The sequence below is a fragment of the Onychomys torridus genome, chromosome 2, assembly GCF_903995425.1.
Source record: "Onychomys torridus chromosome 2, mOncTor1.1, whole genome shotgun sequence".
Classification (NCBI taxonomy): domain Eukaryota; kingdom Metazoa; phylum Chordata; class Mammalia; order Rodentia; family Cricetidae; genus Onychomys; species Onychomys torridus.
Window position 1 is genome coordinate 162,597,435 of NC_050444.1, and position 24,771 is coordinate 162,622,205.

Genomic DNA, 24,771 nt, shown 5'->3' on the forward strand with positions numbered 1-24,771 from the left:
ATCTCTGTGAGTTCAAAGCCAGTCTGGTTTATATAGTGAGTTCCAGGACAGCCAGAGGTACACAGTAAGACCTCCTTGTCTCAGGCAACAGCAACAATGATGACAATGACGATGACGAAAGAAATGGGTGGAATAAAGCTGTCACCCTGCTCTTGCTTTATGAAAACTGTAGGGTCTGACCAAAGAGAAGTGGGCAATGACAGAGTCAAAGGACTAGATACTTAGAATGACAGCCACCTTGGGACCACCATCCTCAGAGCGGCCATTAGACACCCATGGAAATGACAGCTAGAGGGCACTTGGAGAAGAGGCTGGGTGACAGATTCAGTTCAGGGACTCTGCAGATACTCTAGGTGCTAAACGCTATTATTAAGTAAAGCAAGAATGACTGGGTCCTGGGGGCTTCTGCTTTTAATCCCAACACTCTGGAGGCAGAGGCAAGCAGATCTCTGTGAGTTCAAGGCCAGCCTGGGCTACAGAGTAAGTTCCAGGACAGCCAGAGCTACACAGAGAAACCCTGTCTCGAAAAACAAATTAAAGAAAGGAAGGAAGGAAGGAAGGAAAGAAGGAAGGAAGGAAGGAAGGAAGGAAGGAAGGAAGGAAGGAAGGAAGAAAGGAAGAAAGAAAGGAAGAAAGGAAATAAGAAAAGCAAAATTGTGGCCTGGGAAAGCACGGGTGTGTCACATGGATGTGTGCCCCTGTCATTCCTGCTGGCCTTTCTCTGACACTATGATCGTCTTCACAGTGGCCCCTCCCCATGTAGCCACACCCCACATGATGACTGCTCCAGGCTTTGGACTAATGTTAGCAGCTCTTTATTTGGCTCTGCTGCCTGCTTTCCCTTGGTCACATCACACTGAGGAGGTCTAAACTGTAACCTAGGACCCCCTCCAGCCAGCAATGGAGGTCAGATAGCCCTGGATTGCCCCACCTGCCGCAGGAACAAGAAAGACCCATCCACTTGTCCTCTTGGTTTAAATTCCTGTGCAGGTGACTGGAACATTTCTACCAGTGCACCTCCTCACTTTCTTACTGGGACTGAAAATGTTAGGTCCAAGGCTATGGCGTAGAGATAAACACATGCCTAGCATACATGGGATCCTAGGTGGAGTGAGGGTAGGAAGAAAAAGAGGAAGATGAGGCAGGATGCCTCTGATGCAGGGGGAGGCCTTGGAGCTCATCCACTCCACTCCTGTCTTCTTCCCTCAGAGCTTGCTTTTCGCTGATGTTTTCGGAAGGGGAGGTAGAAGGGTTCTTTCTCAAAATGCATCAGTCTGCTCAGGCATGATGGCATATAAGCATGCAATTCCAATGCTTGGGAGGCTGAGGCAGGGGCATTGCAGCAAGTTCAAGGCCAGCCTGGGCTACAGAGTAAGACTCTGTCTCAAAACAAACAAGTAAGGGATCATCAGTGACTTCCAAGTCCCCCCAGGGACTTCAAATGGTGGCTTCAAATGCATCATGATGTTGCCAGCATTTCAGAGATGGCTCCATTGCCCCCCATACAGGCCCCATTTGCAGCCTTCTACTCTGGTTCCCTGGCTTTAACTGTTGCTGGACAGCCAAGGCCCAGCCTTCTGATGTTATAATAAACACCACCAGATGCCTTAAGCATTTTATTGAACCATCTCCATGGGAAAGAATGTCTGATGGTTGCACCTCTGTTTGCTTTCCCTGAAAGTTGAATTACTGAGCAGAGAGGCTCTCTTCCATCTATACGAGCTGGCCACCATTTGCAAAGCCAGATCCATTTCCATCAGTGTTTGTGGAGTCAGAGAGACACTGCCTGAGGTCAGCTATACAGGAGAGGGTATTAATTCTAGTTCTTCCCAGGCTCACAGGCCCCAGCCTGAGGAGAAGGAGAGGGAGAGGAAGGGGGGAGTGAGGGGGAGGGAGGTGGGCAGGGAGAGAAGCTGTTCTTAAGTCTACTGCAGCAAAGGACCCTTTGGGAGAACACTCTACACAGCAGAACATCGCTCCAGCCAGGGGTGCTGTCTGTGGGATGGAAAGGAGACACAAGTTCCTTGCAGGATCACTGCACAGATGAGTAATTTAAAGATGTGATTGAAGTAATATATCAGAGTAATAACCCTGGCTAACCATGCACCTGAAATTTCTCATTTAATTTCATATCTAGGTAGACTGATCTATAATCCATTTGATTTCACATTGCAGCCCAGGGAAAACTGAGCTGTGCATGATATTCTCCATAGTAGACAAAATATTCGCTCAAATTATGTTTCTGATAAAATGTGTCCCCAAAGAGCTGCATATGCTAGACAAGATCTTTCTAGGGTCAGTTCTTTAAAAATGAGTGACAACACAATGGATATGCAACATCCCTTCTCTCCTCCATGAAGACAGACCCAAAGAATCTCATCTGTGGGGTGAGGAGTAGGGATGGCAGACAAGGGACACATGGGCAGGGTGGTGCGGGCATGGGGTGATGCAGCCTTTATCTTCACCTGCTTGGAGATGGTCTCTAAGTCCTCGGAATGTCACATCTGTGCAGTGTGTTTGTTTGTATGGGGCATCTTTGATCATAGGATAGTTCAGCAATACCACACCAAGAGTCTAACATTGTGACTTGGTGTCATGACAATGTCAGCTGGTTGTGGGGCTTGTATGACAGAGCCTCAACACAAACTATGAAAGTTGAGGCTCTGGTAATCCTATCTTCCTGGCAATACTCAACTGTCACACATCAGTGACAGGAAAGCAATGTTGCTCATGACATCATGTTCAGAAGAAAAACGCAAGCTCCGTGTTTGGTACCCTGCTAAACTTATGCATTGTGGCTATGACTATAACCTATATCCTTCTGTGAGTGCTCAAGTCCTTTTAGTAGTTTATCAGGGGCTCTTAGGAGCCTCTGAGCTTGTAGTTGATGTCATAGAAGGTCAATGACGCCCTCTTGAATGGCAATATGCCATGCAGTGACTTGCCAAGGACCTGCCTGGGAAGTTTCCCTTCACTCTGATGGCTAGAGGGTGGCTAGGTCTGAATTTGAACAAAGGGAATTGCTTTTCTGTTATTTTCCCACCTACAGGGAGCTAAGGGGAGATTTGTCTGTCCTCTCTAGGTGACCTCTTAAAACCTCTAATGGCATATTCAACAAAGTGCCATCAAGCTTCTACATTCTTGTCTTGAGTCACTTGTCCAGTGAGATAGAGACCAGAAAAGTTAATAATGGATGCCTTCTCTAGTCTGGTTCTGATATCAGACTGTTATATCCAAAAGCCAAAGGAAGCAGTGAGGATAAAGGCTGTAAAGGCAACACTGGGTCATCCTTCTATCTACCCATTTGTGCATTCATCCATTAGCCTATCCACTAATCTATCTACCCATTCACCTATCCATCCACCCACCTACCTACCCACCCATCCATCTAGTCATCAATACATCCATCCACCCACCTACCTACCCACCCATCCATCTAGTCATCAATACATCCATCCATCTAGTCATCAATACATCCATCCCTTGAAGAAACAATTATCAAACACTGCTACATTCCTACTTCTCTATGGCAGATGTTGTTACAGTGCTAATTAAGATAAAAACCCCGTGCTTGGGACTCAGCCTTATTCTTGCCCTTGTTAATTTCATCCATAGTCACTGATTCCTTCCATCCAGTACCACTTCTGTACTCAACCTGTGTCCTGCTTGTCACCTTCCATGGCTCTGAAATCTATCATTGACTTTTCTCACAAATATCCCAAAGGCCCCTCAATAAAGCTCTATCAAACCCATGACCAGTCCTCCAAGATGAATGACATGGAGCCCAGAGGCAATTCACCCACAAGTCCTACTGATGTCACCTCTCACACTGTTTCTTGACTCTGTACCTTCTCAGAACCATCATCTTGCATCATAACAAGCAACTGGTCAACCTCGTGGGCTTTGGGGTTTCTTCAGTCTGTTCAATGCTTCTTCAAACTGAATGCCCCAGTCACCTCCAGCTTGACCCACCACCTCTCTCTTATCTCATGGCCTTCACCAATACTTCCTTCCCATCTGCTGTTGCCTTGGTCTGGAATGTTCTTGTCTTCATAGAGTCAATGTCTGCTCTTCTGTTTGATCTCTTCAAAGGTTATTTCTTCAACAAATCCTTCCTAGACCTCACTGAGGAATCCTGCCCCCCTTTCATAAGCATCCCAAGTTTTTGGTCAGGTCTGAATTTTCCTTCACTTGACAGTAAGCTTGGCAAGAATAGGATCCTCATCAAGCCATCTTGACCTGTTCTGATTCCCAGCATTGGAACAGCACCTGGCACTTAGTGGGGATACACTCTCCTGGAGGGAATGATTTCAAGGGGCAAACTGCTAATGAAGGGATTTACACAGCATTGTGGGAAGGCAGAATAAGAATGCTTTCTTCATGGAGCAGTGAGAGGGAACATGGAACAGAGAATACTCCAAATGCAGGAGACAACACTCAGGCTGCATCACAGGGTGGGAGAGACACCAAGAAGATTGATGATCATTGTGTGGAGGTCAGGAGGAGGGTCACTGAGTCCATTGCTCCCTGTACCACCTGCTCATTCTGGTGTCTGAGTCCTCCCCCATGAAGAAGGACTGGGAGGTTGCTGGAAAGTCAGGGTAAGTGAATCCATATGGACACTCTGTGGATATGATCTGGGGCATGGTGAACATTTGAATTCGACTGTTCTCCCTGGCTGGGCAGCAACAATGACATTGACTCGGAAGAGTGGCAGCTCTTCCATGTGTCTCCAGACCAGTCCCTGCAGCTTGGTGCCAGTGGACTGACTCAAGATTGACTCTCCAAAGTACCACCTAGTTGGGGGAGAAAGTGGGGCAGAGTCCTTTGGATACATCTTGGGTTTCAGCAGGAGAAAAGTCCCTCAGAAGCCTCCATTGGGGATTTTCCCATCTGCTGATGACAGAGCTGGCCCCTTGGCACATGGCACCTGAGCCCAGGGTGGGAGTCAGGTTCCGTCTCTCTTGGTGTGAACGCTGGCAAAGAGCATCAGCTTATTCAGCTAGGTCACCTCTGTCGCCCCTTGACCTTGGTGAAGAAACTACAATCTTCTAGCTAGCTTCCTTCTCTTCTGACTTCGTGTATCCTGGGACTTAGTGATGTTTGGCCATTGGTTGGGAAGGAGGAAGCAAGTGGAAGGGAAGACACTGAGCAGAGGGATCTATTAGGCTTCCATTGTGGTCAGCCATGGTTTGGTTTGGGGTCCCTGTTCTTCTGGGGCCCATGTTTCCTTCAAGTGGGTCATAGGTTTGTTTTTTGTATATTGATGCTTTTCACTCTGTGCTGGAAAACATCTAAAACATTTTTTCTTTCAAAACAGCTCATGTCATTGGTTAGTTCACAGTGGGCCATGACTGCAGTGTAGGGAAGCTGGTCTGCAGCCTATCAAAGACTGTTTGGAATATCCTAGTGTCTCAGAGGTGAGACAAGGTCACTGGACTATGCAGACAGGACCCGATGTGTGTGTGTGTGTGTGTGTGTGTGTGTGTGTGTGTGTGTGTGTGTGTGTGTTTAGGAGCTTTGAAAAGGAGAGGCATTGACCTTGGCTCCAGTCAGAGGCTAAGCGCTGTCCCCTCTGTCCTGCTGGGAGTTGCACTGCCTGGGAGGGGTCTCCTCCCTCCTTCCTCTCAAAGTCTCCAGAGGTCCCAACCTGCATCCTGACTCTTGGCTCCGTTGCTGCGGCTGTTCTCCAGGATTCTGGTCACAGGGCCATTTCTCTCTGCTGCTGGAGCTACAGACCAGCATCCCACGCTTTCCCAGAGAAAGGGATTATTGGAGCCTTACTTAGGAAAGCCCACAGAAGCCAGCCAGTGGTGGAGTGGACTGGCCACACTGCAGACTTGCTTGGCAGTCTTCCTACCTGCAGGACCCCTGCATTCCGGCAGCATCCAGTGGCCAGGAGACTAGAGCTGTCTCCCCTGCTCTGACATCAGCATGCTATTTGAGTGGGGATGAGTCATGACGTGTCTCTTATTTGAGTTCAACTCCAGATCCCTATGGGAAGAATGAGGAGGGGGTCCCTCTGGGACTCTGGACAGATCAGGGCTAAGAAGCTACCTTCCTTGTGCCCACACACTGCTGGAGAGGGAGAGAAGATGGAGAGGGAGAGGGCCTTCCTACTAGGTAAGTCTGAGTTGAGTGGCTCACGCCCTCTGCTGTCCTGCCCCAGGCTGTGGCTCTGAGCTGAGACAGGCTTCGAACTATCACGTCTGAGTTCTTGGCCACTTCTTCAAGTTCTTGGTCTTCCCCTGACTCTTCAAGATTCTTCTAAGACAGGGGTCCTCCTGGCTAGAATGCTCCTCCCCTTTTCCACTTGGCACTGGACATGGATGACCAAGGCCTTCTTGAAACACCTTCTTCTCTCAGCCTCCTTGAGATCCCACCCACCAAGTCTTCTTCCTTCCATGTCTCTGGCTACACAGTGTCTTTGCCAGCTCCTCTTCTGCTTATGGGTAAGTGCCAGGCTGGCCTGTAGTTTTTTGTTTGTTTGTTTGTTTGTTTGTTTGTTTTGGTTTTTACAGGGTTTCTCTGTAGCCCTGGCTGTCCTGGAACTGAGTGTGTAGACCAGGCTGGCCTCAAACTCAGAGGTCCACCTGCCTGCGCCTCCTGAATACTGGGGTTAAAGGTGTGCACCTCTACCCCCATCACCAGGTCCAGCCCGTGACTGCCAGCACAGCTTCTGTTTCTATACCCTTTAATGGAGCAATCACACGTAGCCACCATAATATTACCCATAAGCTCATGATCCCGAAATCCCACTTCTATTCTGTATTTCATTCTCCATTGTCTCCAGACCTTCAAAGCCAACTATGACCTTGGTATCCCTGCCTAACCAGTTACACCAAAACAAAATTCTACATTTCCTCCGGCTCCCAAATGTGCTTCTTCAAACTTCTCCATCCTAGGAAATAAGCCACTGTTCCTCTAGTTGTTAAAGGCCCAAATCTAAGCATCAACCCACTAAGTCCTTTTTCTCATCTGACATCCAAATCACCAGCAGGACCTCTGATTTTACCTCCAAATGTCACTTGAAGCTGGTGTCTCTGGAGACTGTTACAAGCTTTGTCAGAGTTGCTATCATCTGTTGCCTAAACTGACGCTCTAGGCCCTGGGAAGGGAGCCTGCAGACGGAGACACAGCATATTTTCCAAACAGCAGCTGAGGCGGCCTGGAAACACACCTGAACATGTCATGTCACCCACTTGGGCATGTCATCTTACCTCCTTAAACATTGACAAGAGCATGCCACTTCACCAACTTAGCACACACCTGAGCTCATGCTCCTCGTCTGTGGCAGCTCCCTACCAGCCTTGGATGAAGTTTTAGCTTCCTACACAAGATGACGGACCTCATGTGGCTGGCATTGCTGGCCTTCCAGCTGCTCCCCTGCATTCCTCTCCCCTGGCCTCAGTCTTCCCCAGGTATGCCAGAGCGCTCGGCTAGTTCCCATCCTCCTGAGGACTGTGTTCTGGAGAATCTTTCTGTCTACTGTGTTCTTCCTGTGAGCACAATTCTGTCCCCTTACACATATCTCACCTTCACACAGGGGTCCCTCTTACTCTACTCACCTCCCAACCTAAAATACATGCCTGGAGCCTTCTCCCAGCTCAGCCAGCTCAGGGTTCTGCTCAGCATCCGTTGCCAGCTGGTGTTTTTATTTGCAACTTGTTTTGTCTTTCTCCCACTGGAATATAAACCCCAGGGAGAATTAAGACTCCCCAGGGCCTAGACCAGTGCCTGGCACCCGGCAGAGGCTTAGCACATATTTACTGGATGATGGAAGAATGAACGGCCCCAGGGGAAGGAGGCCAGGAGACGGGCTAGGACGTGCACAGCTATTTTGGGCTACATGACGGTGGTGCTGGGGATGGGAGAAGTAGGAAACATGAAAGAAATGGAGGAGAGAAAGGCACAAGGTTGGAGCTGGCGTATGGGGAAGGAGTGAGCAGGGGTCCATTGTCCTCCTGCGGTTCATCAAAAAGGCCAGGAAGCAGGAAGCGATACGCAAATGGTTCCAAGTCCCATTGGGCACAGGCTGCTGCCCCAGAGAGGTCTGAAAGGTACTGCTTCCTTTGAGCAGTTGGACAGTTCTAGATCTGGAAGATATACTGAGGTTGGTCACAATGCACTGTCTCCTGGTGTTTAAATACTGGTGCTCGGCCAGTGGTGCTGTTTGGGAGAGGTTATGAAACCTTTGAGACATACATACGCCCGGCTAGAAGTGGGCCGCTGAGGGAAGGCCTTGAATGTTATATCTGACCCCAGTCCTGGCTTCTGCACTTTGCTTCCTGATTGGGTACCATGTTAATCTCTCACCACCATGTATATCTTTCCTATAATGATGGAATGAAATTCTCTGAAACCACCACCACCACCACCACCACCACTAATAACAACAACACCTTACCACCACCTCACCACCCACCACCACCACCACCACCTCACCACCACCTCCAACACCATCACCACTACCATTACCAACCACCACCTCACCACCACCACCACCACCACCACCACCACCACCACCACCACCAGAATCCTTTCTTGGTTGTAGCAATGAGAGGAAGCCACTGGTAGATGACAACTGTGAGTCGGAGCTGGGATTGAGTCCTCAGGGAAAGCGGGCAAAGAAAGAAGGAAGCCAGCTACATAGGCACTTATGGAACTTGCCAGAAGGAGAAGCTAGTGACAGGCAGGGAAGTCGGAAGGAGCTGAAAGAGTGCGTGAAGGATCAGAGATTGGGGCAAAAGGGTTTCAAAAGAGGAAGGACCAATCAGCAGGGTCATAGGACCTAAGGATCACGTGGTCAACAAAGACCTATGACCTTGGCAAGGGCTATGCTGGTCCACATGTCCACAGTACATGGATGGGGTGGGGGTCAGAAACTGAATGCCAGTGCCTTTTTTGTCCTTGTCCCAACTGTAGCTTGCCTTCTTCAAGAATACACCAGTGTCCGTAAAATAAATGCTCACTGTTGTGTGCAGCTGTGCTTCCTTTACAGGCTACTGGTGGGCCTGGCTTCTAGGTATGGGGCTGCACCTTGCTGCATACCTCGCCACATCTAGTCAGAGTCTCATGGAGAACAAGCCTTGCCAAGGTGTCTGTGTTCTCAGCAGCCCAGTTCAGCTTCAGCACAGCTGAAGAGGGCGGGACCACACTGGCTGTAAGAGGGCGGGACCACACTGGCTGTTCCTATCAGCTGCTTCTCTGTTGCTGCGGTCAAACACCATGACCAAGACCACTCATGGAAGGGACTCTTATTCCATCATCACCATGGTGGCAAGCAGACATGCTGGCAGAAGAGCTGAGAGCTCACATCTCAACCACAAGGAAGCAGAGAGCACACTGGGAATGGTGCAGGCTTTCAAAACCTTAAAGTCCATCCCTAGTAACACACTTCTTCCAACAAGGCCTCCTTGTTGCCTCCTAAGCCTCTCCAAACAGCTCTATCAACTGAAGACCAAGTATTCAAATGCCAGAGGCTAGGGAGGATATCTCATGTAAATCACTGCTGTGTTCTTTGGATGACCCTGGACACAAGTCCTCAAGAGCTGGTGCGCTGGGTTGCCTATCTGAACCTCAGCATGTAATCTGATTTGGAAATAGGGCCAACTTACGGGGATGACCAGTCAAGATGACATCACAGTGGACTAGACGGCTCCTTACAAAAAGCAGAGACACATTGAAGACGACCACATGAGTGGAGGCAGGGACTGGGTTATATTGCCACATTATATTGGGTGACAAAGGATGTTAACAGCCATCTGCCACTGGGTGAGAAGACAGGGAACTTTTCCTTACATCCTCTGAGGGGGCTTGGCTCTGCTGCCCTGGACCTCAGACATCCATTTCTGTCATTTATGGTAACTATATAGTAGCCATAGGAGAAGAATTCAGTAGTCAAAGAGGAGTGGCTGATGGTGTCCATGGGAGGGTCAGCACCTCTCTCCCACAGGCTTGGAAGGCAGCCAGCTCATCCCCCAGAGGCTGGGAGCCAGGTCCGCAATGCAGCCTGTACCGACCAGGTTCTCTAGCTTCCTCCATAACATATTCTTTGCTTTCTACCCAAGTAGCTGGCTGAGGTAGCATTGCTTGTTTCTTTGGCCTCTGTAGGGCTGGCCTTTTTCCTGAATGACCCTTTTTGGCACGATACCTTCCTCCATGGTTTCTGCTTCAAGCTCCTATTTGAGTTCCTGCTTGGACTACCCATGATAATGGATGGTGACTTGAAAGTATAAACCAAATAAATGCACCATCCCACCCAAGCTGCTTTTGGTCAGAGGAAACTAGCTCCTCACAACCTGTGATGCTGGACCCCATGAAGAACAGGAAGGACCGACAATGAGGAGGCACACGGAATAAGACACTGGTTGGGCTCAGAGGGGACACCCCTCTTGCCACTCAGCTCCAAGACCCTAGTGTAAGACTGACTCAAACCAATTCTGCCGCCACCTTTGTCCCCAAGGTCACTGCTATACACAAAAGCATTCAGAGACCCGAATACTACAAGTGTTAGTTTGCTCAAAGCCCACTCCAGATAGACCTGGAAAGCTCCAGGTAGGGTCCTTATTCATTCACTGGTCTTTGTTTACTCACCTGCCAGTTCTGGTGAAAGTTAGGTCTAGGGTTCCTAGAGGTGGACAGAATGATTCTGGCTTTCCAGGCTTTAACTACACTAGCATTCAGAGTTGTTATTTAAGTCAAAACAATTAACCATTGCTGTCTATTCTTTAAAAAAATCTTGTAGTGGTGTCGTACACCTTGAATCCTAGTGCTGGAAGGCAGAGGCAGGTAGGTCTCTATGAGTTCTAGGCCAGCCTAGTCTACATTGTGAGTCTCAGGCCAGCCAAGGCTACACAGTGAGACCCTTCTTAAAAAACAAACAAATTCTCATGAATATTGTATTCTGTGCTATGATTTACAAAATTAACTTTTGTCTCTTCCTCCATCATGTAGAAATGACACCTTTGGACTGATCTGGATCTCTGCTTCCCTGTCACCCAGCAGGCCCTGTGAGGATGAATGATGGTAAGGTGGGATGGACAGTGGGGAACACAGACTGGTCTAGGAGGACCTGGGTCCACTCATCATAAGGCCCCTAGAGTGCTGTCTTGTGAAGAAGTGTCCCAGAGGCCTCTCAGGGGCCTGTGCCACAGCCAGACTGCACACAGGGTCTCAAGATCCCTAGGTTTCTATAGTCTTGGGATTGTATGCAGTGTATCTACATAGTTGTGACCCCCCCAACCCTGGTGGGCACAGGCTGGAGTTAGAAGCCATCGAGGAGGGACCACATGCCAGGGCCAGATCTGCTCACAGCAATATTATGGCTCAGAGGCGGTTGCAAACTCATCTGTTTACACAGAGGGCAGGTCAGACCAGACGGAACTAGGAGGCCAGGCCTTGCCTCTTATCTCTCTAGACAGGGTCTGGGTCTTCCAGATGCCAGGCCAAAGCCAGGGTGCTGGGAAAGGAGTATTTGGGTATGTGTGTCAGGAAATAATCTCCTCTGCCCTGTGAGCTGAAGGAGACTTCTAGCCTGTTTGAAGCTGGCATGGGAAGCAGGCATCTCCCAACCCCAGCTTCCTCCTTGCCTGAGATGACAAGGACCCTCTCTCCCTAGGGTGAAGTCATCAGGCTTGTCCAGGTGACCAGCCCAGGGGAGCTGCATCCATGTCTCACTCCGGTCCTCTTAGCTGTCAGAGAAGCAGCGAACAACCTAAGCAGCTTAGGGATGTGCAAGGAGACAGCAGGGTTAGGGGTGGGGGCAGGGAGCCTGTGGATCTTCTCAGCCCACCTTTTGGGAGAATCGGATGGCTACAGGGAAAGAAGACAAGACACTCAGATTTCTACTCAGGGTTCCTTCCAGGGACAGAGGTCACCTAGAAGTATACCAAGGTCTGTGTGGCCAGATGAGTGGTCTGCCTACCGTGTCCTCGGCTCCAGGGCTGGAGTAGTGAATAGCCTGGGTTTATTCTCTTTGTGAACACAAATACAGGTGAGATAGCCTTAGATCTTGGCACAGCTCTGGCAGACAGAGGACACACTTCTCAGAAGCCCTACCCAGTGTCCTGAGAAACAAACCTCACGGCTTCCCTACATCTAGCTTGGAGCAGTGCCCTCTTGCAGATCCTATTGCTCTGACTGTCTTGGGGTCCTAGGGTGCAAATGACCTGGGACACTTGTTCTGGATCTGGACCTCGGGGAGAAACGGTGAAAGTAGCAGCATTCAGAGCCTGGACAGACAAAGATGGAGGCTGTCCTCTCCTCCCAGGATACACCTCTCATCTCTCTGAGCCTGGCTGATGCCTGCCTGCTCAGCCTTCAAGTGGCCTTTCCTCCCAGGGAGCTTTGGAACACTGGGGTGGATTAATGCTCGGTTTTCCTTAGTCCTTTCTGCACCCACTGGCGTCCATGAACACATTCACGACACAATCAGGTATTGCACACTACCACAGGCTGACTTGTGCAATAGGGTCTCAGCAGGCACGGCTTTGTCCCCAGAGTCCAGTGGTGAAACTGGTCTGGAGAAACTCCCTAGGTCTTGAGAGGGCGTGGCAGTACAGAAAGCTGCCTCATCTGCGCCTCCTCTTTCTGAAAGCCCATTCTCTGCCTGCTGGTCTTGTCTTAGCGGAGGTTTGGGGACAAGAAGTGTCTGCGCCATCGGACCCCACCTAGAAGAAAATCGCTTTCTGCTGGGCGGGGCTGCGCACACAAAAGCTGCACAGCAGACAAAGACCGAGCACTGGGGACAAAGACTGCGGCGGGGACAAAGATTGTAGCGAGGACAAAGGCGGAGCCGCAGCTGCTGCGTGCACGCGCATCGTGCGCGCTAGTGAGTTTCGCTGAGGACCAGGCGCCCCCACCTGGCCTTGAATCTGGTAAACAAGTCCATTGTTTAAAATCGGTAAAGGCGGAAATTCTCATCCTAAATAGTCAAAGAACGCTCCCCAGAAATAGACAAAGAACGCTCCCCAGAGTCGGAGAAGGACGATGCCAGTAGGGATAGCAAGACTACCAGGCCGCAATGCTGGTGATTTTGCCCATCCCTGTCCCCTTTCCCTGCTAGGAAGGACTTCGCACTCTTCCTATGAACGCCCGCCGTTCTGCGGCAGCCGGCGTGCACAAGAACCCCACTGGGACCCGCGTCACCAGCCACTGCGCTAAGAGACCCCGCATTGCGGCTGCGCGCACGCGCTCACTCTGGGGGGTGGGGAGGCGAGTATGTGCACCGCGCGCGCTTCCCGCCCTAGTTGCCCCAAATCTCCGGGCGCTGCAGTCTCCTGGCTCCCACCCCCGCCTTTGCACACACGTCCCCCCGCTGTCTGGTGAGCTGTGATGGAGAAGGTGCCCAATGACCGTGGCGAGGCAGGGACTAAGCTGTGGAGACGCGAGAGAGGGAGGGAAGGGAGAAGCTTACCACCGCCCGGCCGCTGCAGCATCTGCCTCCACACAAAGCTCACTGCCAAGCCAACGGGTTGGCAGGAGGCCAGGAGACCCCCGCCCTTCTGCTGGCTGCCTCAGCTGTCTCCAGCACTGGGGCAGATTATGCCCCTGGCGGTCTCGGTACTGCTCCCCTCCCCCACAGACCATCAGACGGGTGAAATGGTAGGCAAGCCATGCACATTCATTTAGGATATCTAGAAGCCCCGAGGAAGCTCCCGGATTCCCAGCCAGGTGGGGTCTCACAGTCCTGGAGACTCCACCTTTTCTCCCCTCCCATTACTTGAAAGAACTGCTTGCTGGCCAAGAACAAAGGGAAAGGAATGTCACCAGGTCCTTCTGTAAGGCTTCTGGGCCTTAATGGACAGCCGGCTAGGACCAGTTTTGTCCTGCAGAGTGGCTCCCACATGTGTGGAGCTAGGGTTCTGATGGGGTCCTGTATGGTAACACAAAGCCAATGTTGCTCGGATGCCTGGGTCTTGGTGCTATCTCTCTTGTTTTGGGCCAAGGGGTTGGGGGTATTTCAGCATGGAGGCCTGCAAAAGTGGTAACTCAGTCTTGGAGCCGGAGGCTGCTGGGAAGCAGGTGCCCAGTTGGGCAGCTCCACTCCCAAAAGGTTTGATGTGGCCTAGGACCCAGGGGTGTGTTTGTTATGAGGTAGTCAGGCTACATCCCTCTCACAGCATCCCCCTCTGCCTTCCATTAGGCATAAGCACCAAGAGGTAGACCTGACTTTCTGGGCTTCCAGGGACCAGTAGATGTTTTGTGTACTTGAAGGCATTGCTTAGCCCGAGACTCTGCTTTCAAGACAGGCCCTACACTGGTCCCAGCATCCTTAGGTTCTACTCTAGTAAGGCAGACTGGGTCACTCTGGGAGAGCTTCCACTCCCCATTTGTTCTGCAAAGCTGAAACCGGATTTCCTGAACAGGAGCCCCTGGTCACCCTGCCCTTCTCTGTTACATTCTGCAGGTCATCAGCTCACACTGGCTCCAGCCTCAGCCAGGGATGCTGCCAAGACAAGCACAGTGCTCCCAGGCAGTGCTGCCAGGGTGCAGAGGCCTGCTGACCCCGAACCACCTCTGGGAGTGTTCATGGGCCAGGATGGCTGCCAGGCATCCTGTGGCTGTGGGGGCAGGGGCAGAGGCAGGGACAGGGACAGGGGCAGGGATAAGGTTGGGTTGAACACTGAGTTCTAGAAAGCCCTGTATGTATAGGGTATGAACCAGCAGCCAATAGGAGGAAGGCTGACATCAGAAGGCAGCATGATTACTGTGTGTGAGTGGTACTCAGCCCTTCAACACCCAGGGACTGTTGCAGCTTCCAACAAAGGTACACATAGACTGTTACCTTTATGACCTCCCCAGAGACTTAGGCCTAAGTCTTGGAATTGTACCCTCCAAAAACTCCACCCAGGGCTTGCCAGCTCTAAGGCATCTTACATCACGCCCAGGCAGGGGAAGGCAGGCAGCCTCTAATCCTGGAACCCTTTAACTTGTCTTTGCCATTTTTTTTTTTTTTCCTGCAGAGATTTTGTTGGGTCCGGGTGAAAGAAACCTACCCACCAATTCAAGGCCAAGGCCACCAACTCTGCAAGCCCCTGCTCCTCCATGGCTAGCAACTCCTATCACCTCTATGCCGTATACTTTCAGCCACAGTCATGAGCTCAGGCCTGTCTTAAAAGCTGCACAGGATAGAAACTTAAACCAAAACAGCCAAGAAGCTGCAATGTTGGGAGTGGTGAGCTTTCGGGAGGAGGCATGGCTAGTTATCTCAGGTACACAGCCTGGCCACCCAAGCCTCTGAATCTGAATAAAGCCTGGGCCTGAGGTGCTTCCACAGCACCCACACTGCTATTCTTTCCAGGTGTGGGGCTGGGCCATGCCTCCGGGGCCCCCTCTTCTACCTGTAGCAGATCCAGAAGCAGCACTAGGGGGGATGGTAGCTGTCTGGACTTGCTGCCGGGACCCTCACGACTCCCAGGAGCTTGTTTAACTACCCAGACACCTGGACAGGAGTGACAGCCACAAGCCAGCCTCACATACGTCATCTATCCTCAAGAGAGGCTGAATTGAGATGAGGAGGTGAGCCAGTGACCAGACACAGGCTGGCCAATGGTATATACTCCCAATCCTGTGGGAGGACTCAGCAGGTCCTCCCTTGGCCGACCCTGACACCCCTTCCTGCCCCTCTCTTCCAGCATTTATACATTTATAACTTTTACATTTATATACCAACTCTTCTTCTCCCTCTGTACCCAACAAGGTAACCAGAACACCGTTCTTACCGTCCAATGACAGCCAGTCGTGCTGAGAAGAAGGGAGTGTGGGCAGAGCCCGAGCTTTGTACTCAAACACCACCGAGTTGGAGATGATCTGATTGTTGAAGGCAACTTGTAGGGTCACAAGACCCGTGTCATGGGCTGAAAGTCAGAAAGAGAGAGGTCAGGGTGAGGGCCCCTTCTCATTACCCCCTTTCAGCTAACAACCAAGTATTAACCCTGCCCATGCGTGCCTATCCCACAAGGCCCAAGGATGACACTTCTGGGAAAACTCTTGGCTCCAGATTCAGCAGGTGTCTGGCTGGGATCCCCAGAGGAACCTCTGCCTGTTTGTTTAAGACAGGTTTTCCTGTGTAGCCCTAGTTTTCCTGGAACTGGCCAGGATGATCTCAAACTCCCAGAGATCTGTTTGCCTCAGCCCCTGAGTTCTGGGATTAAAGGTATGTGCCACCACACCTGGCAAGCCTCTGTGGTTTTAACTGTGCTCCCTGGGATGCGCAGGGACCTGAGCTCAGTGCAGGTAGCTTGTCCCATCCATCCTTCCCAGGGTCAGGAACAGCTGAGGATTTGTATTTATTTTGCCTCTCCCTGCATCCGTGTCCTGACTCACTTCGGTGTTTTAGGAGCTCCTTGGCCTCCTGCTGACAGCCAGAGTTTCATTTGTGGCTCTTACTGTTGGCATGAGATGCTGTGGGCCAGGTAGCTACTGAGCCAGAGATGCAGGTTCAAATCTTGCACTGCCTTCCAATGACTTTGGGAAAGCAGGAGCTTGTATTCTAGTGCAAACTCCGGGCTCAGTGACTCCTGAATTAGCTGAATCAATGGATGAAATGTTCTCATTAGGGCAGAGAAAAAACAGCTGGAGGTGGAAACCTACTTCTGCTGGGGTGGAGGCTGCTGTTCTCTGGTCTCCATCAGTATCTTGGGGGCTGTACTGTGGTCCCCAAAGGTGTCTGTAGGCAGTGGTGGTGATGCTAGGACTTCTTCCCCTAATAGGGGTCAGGTTATGTTTTCTGGGCACTGCTTTTATGGAGCTGGGACACCAATACTCAGGGCCTCCCCGGCCGGATTTCCAGGGAGGACACACAGGATCATGTTACTCTTTGGGCTCTTGGCTCTCAGAAGCCTACGGGCATGAGGAAGCCATCCAAGTCAGCTGCTCTTGAGGACAGGGTGAAGCTCTGGCTTCTCTCAGAGGACATCTGCAGATCCCACTTCCGATGGGAAACCCAACTCATTGGCCATGGCCTCTCTCCAACTGAGGTGTATGTAGAGAGCAGGGCTTGGGGCTCTCACTATCCAAGTGTGACCAGGAAGTTTTCCTGCTCTGCTCCAGGACACAACCCTGAAGGGTGAATGGGCTCCATGGCAGTGGGAGTCATAAGGGATGTCCCGTGGTACTTCTCTGGACAGGGATCCCCAACGGTATCCAGAATCTTCTGCCATCTGACTACATCCCCGGGCAAAACTCCAAGATTGTGGTTACTATTCTCTCCTACAGACGTGCCTGGTTTACCAACAGGAAGGAAGGGCTGTGGGAACTCTTCATTCGATCCCACGGAACTCTGCTCTCAAAGTGGGGAAGCTGTAGCGCCTGGTGTCCAATGTCCCAGCAGAGGACCTTCTCCCATCTCTCTTTTGTCACTGTCCTGGCATCTAGACAACTCACAGGACTCAGAGTCTCGGGCATTCCCACTATCCCCAGAGATGCGGTGCAGGGGGCCCTGCCCCTGTGTTGAAGACGGCAGGCCTGCCTCCTTGATTGCCTCCCTCCCTCAGCCTATCAGCAGTTCCTGGCCCCATGCATCCCGTCTCCACTGCTTCTGCCCTCATCAAACACCGTCCCTTGCCTGGGCTGACACAGTGGCCTCCTGTTCCTGCTGCAAAGGCGAGGGGTGGAGGGGGGGCACGGGGGCAAGGGTCTGTCTTGCAGCACCCTTAGAGGAGGCTGCCAGGGGGGTCTTCTTTCTTAAAGCCACCTTAGCCCTGTTCCGCTGGCTTTCCCATTTAGGTTATTGTTCCTCCTAACCCATCCTCTCAGAATACTCTTTTAGTTTTTATTTTTAAAGACAGGGTCTCACTAAATAGCCTTTGCCAGGTTGTATATGGAGACCAGGCTGGCCTTAAACTAAGAAATCCACCTGCCTCTGCTCCCCAGTGCTGGGATTAAAGGTAGGTGCTAGCACACCCCATTCAGAATCATCTTTTAAGTACATAATTTAGAACAAATCATCTTGCTGCCTAAAACCATCGACTTCTCATGCGAGTACAGTTAAATCAGACTCCAATTTGCCAGACCTCTCCCTGCCTCAAGGCCTCTGTGCTCCCTGCATCCTCTCTGCCTGTTGTGACACTTTGTTCCACCCTTTCCAAGACTGGCTCTGTGCCATCTTTCTTCTGCCAGGGGAGGCGCCTCCCCATGTCTGAGAAGGAGCTGCTGCTGTGTATACCCTCTCTCCACTTGCCCTCATTGTATCTTTTAGTTCCACTGTAATCATCTCCCTGTGGCGGAGAGTCAACCCCCAGCACTGAGACCCTGCCAATGCAGCTCTTCACACTCAGTGCCCCAGTCAACGTCCAGGTCCTGTTTGATCATCCGTAACTCCATTAAGTGAGCTCTTTTGACACGTGTTCTACTCACTTTGGTTTCATCTTTTGCCTTCTGACGACTTCCTAGGAGACCAGGTGGGGCCTGCAAGCCGGCAGACATCTTGGTAGACTCCTCTGCCGGCTGCCTCTGTTCCACTGCATCACCCTGGTTCAGCAGCCTGACTTGACTGACAGCCCCAGGCTGAGGCAGTCTCAGGCCTAGTGTCTACTGTTGCAGCGGTGTGTGAACTTGGAGGAGCTCTGTTCTCGGTCAGGTTTGGTTTTGCCCAGGCAGGTGCACCAGGCTGCCAAGCGGTTGGCATTTGTGTTCTCTGTGCCTCATCTCTCTTCCCAGTCTCAGCCTCTAAGATGGCCTGGCTTGTGTTCACATGCCTTCAAATCCCTTTTTGTTGGCAAGGCCAGCTTGGTTCTAGTGTCTGGTGTTTATCCTTTACGATCCACTTCAGTTTCCTCTGGGAGACCCCAGGATGACATCCCTAGCAGCTGGTATCACCTCCCAAGGAAGAGGTTGGTTGACTTGACCCAGCCTCTTTGCACTAGAAACTCTTTGATTCAGGTGTCCCTGGGGGCTTCAGTCTAGGCATTCATTCAATTCATGGCAAGCAGGAGACTCTTACAAATGATTTGGAAATGATGAAACAATGAATGAATGAACCAACCAATCCATATACCCAACAGGACCTGTTTCAGTCTGGATGTTAGGACTGATATATCCTCAAGGGGCATGCTCTGTGAGTGGCTGCCGACAGCCTCAAGTTTTGTGGCATCTGGTTGGAGATAGGATAGTCTAGAGGCACCCCAGTGACTAGGCAAGACAGTGGCCTGGGTGGTCTCTGTATTAGCAGTGCAGTGAAGTCAGGAGAATTACTTGAAGAGACCGGAAGAGCCCTGGTTCCCTCTCCTCACCGTGGCCTTTATGAGAGAAGTGCCAGAGGCAAGAGCTTCATGACCCTTGGTCATTTCATGCTACCAGCCATCTGGAAGGAGGTCTCCAAAGACAGAAGGTCAGAGGCACTGATCTCCAAGGTAAACACAGATGGCATGTGGCTGACCAGGACATGCCTGGGTAGGACTAATGACAGCCCCCAGAATCCCCAGGGTCCTGACCTGGGATACCATACAGAGGTCAAAGCCCAGTCCTTTGTCAGGAACCTGAGGCAAGGTCTAGGTATTTAGCCAGGCACAGGAAATGGCATCTATTTATAGGCCAGGCATGTCTTCCTCCACAGCAGGTGCACAGTGGACAGCTTAATAGCATGCTGCCCTCGCTTCTGTGCTGGGACGGGCTGTCTTAGCTCAGGGTGCCCATCTGGATGGCTTCTGTCCAGTTTCAGCAGGGTTGCTGGGAGGACCTGGGGCTGGCGAGGCCCTCTGGAGACAGCCCTGGAGCTGCTGAGAGCTGGGTCAGCAGGGGAGGCTGCTGGAGGCACTGGGGTATGCAGAGTGAAGGGGGGGCTAGACTGAGCTGAGAACTGGATGCCAACCCCCTGAAGCAGGGAGTTCTGATCTGGTGGGTTGCAAAGGAAGGTAAAGTGGAGGGGAGAGGGAGAAGAAGGGGTGAAGAGGAAGATGAGAAGGGGTAGGGAGAGAAGGGGCAGGAAAAGCAGGGAAAGGGAGAAGAGGTAGAAATGGAAGAGAAATGGTTGGTTTGCGGGCCCTAGAGCGCCACATAGAGGGCAGGGTGAGCAAGACAGGCAGGCACTGAGGAGCCCACAGCGGCGTGTAGGGGATCGCGGTCAGTCTGCACAGCCCTGGCCAGCGGGCTTCCGTCCACCACGGAGTCCCGGCTTCCCTCCCCATCCTGCCCCTCTCCTAGAAGCGCTCTCCTCTCACAAGTTCTCTGGCTTCAGACAACGTAGGTTGTCCCTCTGCCGTCCCCGCCCCATCCTCCCTGTTCTGCCTCTCCTGTTCCTTGCCCAGGCCAGGTGGACAAGCTGTCCACATAGCTGGGGATGTGGGAGGTGGAGACAAAGTTTTCCCCAGTCCCACCCAAGTGAGCAGAAGCTCGGTTTTTCAAACTCCTGGAGCCTCGGACACTCCTTCACAGACCTCCAGGACCCCAAGGCCCTTTGCTAGCCTTGGGGACACAGCAACAATAAGAGAGGCACAGTCTCCTGTCTCCCAGGGTCCCACAGGCTAATGGGGAAGCAGATATGTTCAGAGGTCAAGGATGACTTAGTCAGACAGAGATACCGATCTAAGTAGACCACAGCTCCCTAAACTGTGGTCATGACACCATAGGCTGTTGCCAAAGTGGAAAGACACAATGCTAAGATGTTTGGTGACAGTAAAAGCAAACATTCAATAACCAAAAATTCAGCATAAAGGCACAGCGACTCTGAGGTGCTCCGGGCAGTGCATGTCCATGTTGGATCAAGGGACTTTACTGCAGCCTTGGTTCTGAGCACATAACGTGTGTGGTTTGCTCTGCACGGCTGTCATGGCACATGCTCTGATCTGAGACTTGTCTGTTAGGAACTGCAGTGTTTTTCTGCTGTACATACCAAGTTCTTTGCTCTTATGAAACAGGTTTAATTACTGAAAACAGAGACTGACTATTTCCTGTTATTCCTCAGCATGTTAGTATCAAATTAGTCCATTTGGATTGTGTTGCACTAGAAAGTTTGCTTTTAGAGATTGCTTTGTGAGTTGCTGATCAGTTTCATTTAAAAAAAAAAAAACTCATTAAATGGACTTGGGACAGAACTTCCAATAGTTTCTAAGTGCCCTTAAATAAACTTCTGCCATTTTGTACTGCATATTTATGTAAATTGGCATTCTCAGCACTGATTATTATAAAATCAAGATATTGATCAACTGGAAAATACAGAAGATGTTCTTTCTATGCCTTTTAGTATTAAATATCCAAGATTTTTTTTTTCCCCCAAACAGGATTTTCCTGTGTAGCCCTGGCTATCCTGAAACTAGCTCTGTAGACCAGGCTGCCCTCAAACTCACAGAGATCTTCCTGAGTGCTGGAATTAAAGGTGTGTGCCACCACTGCCTGGCCAAATAGGCAAGATTTAATACTCTGTGGAAAAATAAACAAACCCATCCATTTTGTTAGTATGCAAATGTGATTTCATCTTTAATAGATGATAAAATTATAGGAATACCAAATAATTGTCTTAAAATAAATTTCCTTATGGTTTATTATCAGTGTCTGACTTGTTTGCCAAGTTTACATGCCTGGATAGCTGAGGTCCTTTAGAAGACTTCAAGACTTACATGTTGCTGAAACCTGGTGATGAGGGAGGGAGAAGACAGAGCCACAGAGGGCAGGGGTCTCTGGCTGGCTTCCCATGAGCCTCTGAGGCCTTGAAACAGGGAACATATTATGTGTGTTTACCTCTTTAGTGTTATTCTTAGTGTGACACTCCACCCTACCCAGTTGCCCACGGTCTCAACGCATGGAAGGCTTCCCTGAACTTCTCTAATCTGCCCTGTGCCCTGGATGAACTAGTATTGTGAATACAGGGCTCTGAGCTCCCTGTGTGTCAGGTTGGCTTGGGCTGGGGCAGGAGCAAGGTCAGCCCTGCTGTAAACCAGATCTTGTCTGTCACCTTGGAGCAGCCCCAGCTGGGGCCATCTTGGCTAAGTCACCTGACTAATTGGGTCTTTAAATAGTCCCTTTGCTACGTTTTCTTCACAATCCCCATTGAGCATGCCTGGTGTTCCCAGTTGATACAGGGTCCCCAGTTGATGATGTAATAGACCACGTGGACACTTCTTCATGGCTGAGGAAAGCACAGTAACAACAGGACTTGCTCAAGGTCATCCCAAGGCTGACTCAGAGTCTACTGTAACGTCCTGGTCCTCCCCTCCCCGCCCCTGATGAGTACAGCCTCCTCACCTGGGCAGTAGCAGCGCAGCACCCCAGGCTGAATCAGGGATGCAGGCACGGAGATCTGGTCAAACAGGCAACTGTAATTATTGCTGGCTTCTTGCCATGGGCCTGTGATGAGGACCTTCACTCCTCCCTGCAGAGAGAGAACAGAGATGGAGCAGTGCCATAGGGGAGGAGACGCAGCACAGGAGAGGCACCCGCACACTTAGACAGAGAGGGGTGAGGGCTGCTGGCTAAGCATGCAGATTCCCAGCCCATATCCCACCATCCCAATAAGCCCTCACTTCTGAGAGACCTCTTCAAGGAGAGAGGCCTGCAGCTGTCCTGACCCCAGAGGCCTTCCTCAGCTGGTATCCAGCACCCTGACCCTGTCCTGTGTAGCTCAGAGTTTCATGACACCAGTTGGAAGCAAAGCTTTTCACGCTGCTTTAGCCCACTGGTGCATCTGAGAAACAGCCAGCAGGGTCCCCAGGAAGAAGCTGAGGGGACACAGGAGACTTTCAGTCATGCATGTAGGGAGAGGTGGAGGGGACGCAGATTTGAAAATACCGTCCCCACCAAGGGACAGATGTTCCTGGAGGAAACTGCAGGGAAACCCAGGACCCCCAGGGTGTGGCAGGGAAAGCAGCCCAGGAAGTGGGTGGGGTGAAGAACACGGGAAGAGAAAAATGGAACTGAGCTGAGGCCTGGGATGCAGGCTGAACCTCCAGTTCTCTGCCCGCTGTGTCAATCAGGGTGCCTCGAAATGTGTAAACATGAAGAATGGCCCCTTCACTGGCATCCCTGCACCACACATGCAGGCACCAGCCTGGAAACCTAGCTAGGGCCTTAGCTGACCTTCCTCAGCTCCAGTGTACGGAAAGGCTGGGCCCTCCCTAACCTGCTCTGGCTAGCAGGAATGCCCCAGAACAAGCAGCCAGGAAATCTCTTTCAGGGCCATTGTTCCCGATAGTGATTAATGGCTCTCTCTCTCTTTCTCTCTCTCTCTCTCTCTCTCTCTCTCTCTCTCTCTCTCTCTCTCTCTCTCTCTCTCTCTCTCTCTCTCTCTCTCCTGAGCCCCAGGTGGAGGAGGCTAGAGGTCCCCTACTTACGGCTTAGCCAAGAAGAGAGGCAGGTCATTCAGGGTGGAGGGATGCTCTGCCCGGGGATGCAGAGGGCAGGGGCGGCTGGCCTCTGGCTCTCCTGGCTAACCTTGGATAGACCCACCCCAGAGGCTCATCCACCCCACCCCCAAACAAGTAAACACCTTTCCCTGCAGGGGGGCGGAGAGCTGTGTTGGCCAGAGTGGAGTGCGCCACCTGGTGGCCTGGCTAGAGAAGGCTGAGAGGCGCTCCAGGAGCTGAAGCCGGGCTGAGGCCAAGGTTAGGAGCTGCGGCATTGAGTGAGCACTGACTGACTTCCCCATCAATCCAAGCCAGGCCCTAGTCCTCTGCTGCTGCCCCAGGCCAGCCAGACTCTATCTTCTATTCATTTCCCCGTTCTTGCCTGCTCTTCTTAACCCTTGCCTGTCTCTGCCTGGAGGGAGCTCCAACCCCTTACCCATCTTTGCTTTCAAGGCCCCCTCCTCCTACAATGTTCCCTGGAACCCAGACTTAGGCATGGCAGGACTGGCCTTAGGCATAAGAAGTAGCAGATCTGTTTACCATGATGGTGTTCTGGGGCTATGTGTGGCCTAGAGCCAGCAAAATTGCCCTTGTCGGGAAGGTCGCTCCTGTGCTGGCAAACAAGCCTTCTTCTGGGTGGGGATGTCTAGATTAGGTCATTTTACTTAGAGTCACCTAGATTTGGAGGCAGTGGAGAGAGCTCAAGACAGAGTTCCACAACCAGAATGCACCCCCCCCATCTCGGATTATTTACATTTTTGCCTGCATGTATATGCATGTGTACCATGTGTGTGCCCAGTGCCCTCGGAGGTCAGAAGAAAGCGTTGGATCCCTTGGAACTGGAGTTGCATATGGTTGTGAGCCACCACATGGGTGCTTCCTGCACCACCACATGGGTGCTCCTAGGGGCTGAACCTCTTTCTCGGCTCCCAGTGGAGGACTGTGTGACCCCAGGCAAGTGGCCCAACCCCTCTGGTGGCTGTGGTTTCAGATGCTGTCCTTTTCTGAACAGCTCCATGAAGTAGATTCAGGGCTCTGTCACAGTGATGGTGTAGGGGTTGGAGTGGCTGCTTGGGTGTGATGTCCTGCTCTGAGCCTAGTCCTTCCATGAACCCTGGGAAATGGGAGAACACTGGCTTCAAAAGGCCACAAACAGTTACCATGTGAGAAACCATGTGAGAGAGAAAGGGGGACTATAATAATGACATCCACAGCTGCTGACCTGACGCCGGGTTGCTGCGGGGGAACAAAGGACTGCGGAAATGACTGGAGAACTTCAAGATCGTCTCCATGGCAACTGCCGCAGGACGCCTCAGCATCCATCAGTTCCAGGGACAGTTCCCATGGCAACCACTTGCCTGGCTGCACTGAATCATTTGTGATGTGTGCGTGCCTGACACTTCTAATTGCAGCTTCCGCCTGGTGCAGCAGGAGCTAGTGGTAGGAGATGATGCAGGGAGAGGGGTTAGGGAGGGGCAATGCTGTCTGAGGT

General features: G+C 51.4%; 1 protein-coding gene across 11 annotated transcripts in view; it reads right to left on the minus strand.

Moving 5' to 3' along the window:
- The window catches only part of Camta1 (calmodulin binding transcription activator 1), an 841,450-nt gene that overhangs the window by 58,552 nt on the left and 758,127 nt on the right, over nt 1–24,771 (minus strand). For 8 of the 11 annotated variants that reach the window (XM_036177870.1, XM_036177875.1, XM_036177874.1 and 5 more), the window contains 2 exons: nt 22,183–22,309; nt 15,726–15,860 (listed from right to left, as the gene is read on the minus strand). In XM_036177870.1, the coding sequence (XP_036033763.1) occupies nt 15,726–15,860; nt 22,183–22,309 (262 nt within the window). Of the gene's footprint in view, nt 1–15,725; nt 15,861–22,182; nt 22,310–23,267; nt 23,430–24,771 lie in introns of those variants that run through there. The other 3 variants (XM_036177880.1, XM_036177879.1, XM_036177878.1) reach the window with 2 other exon arrangements.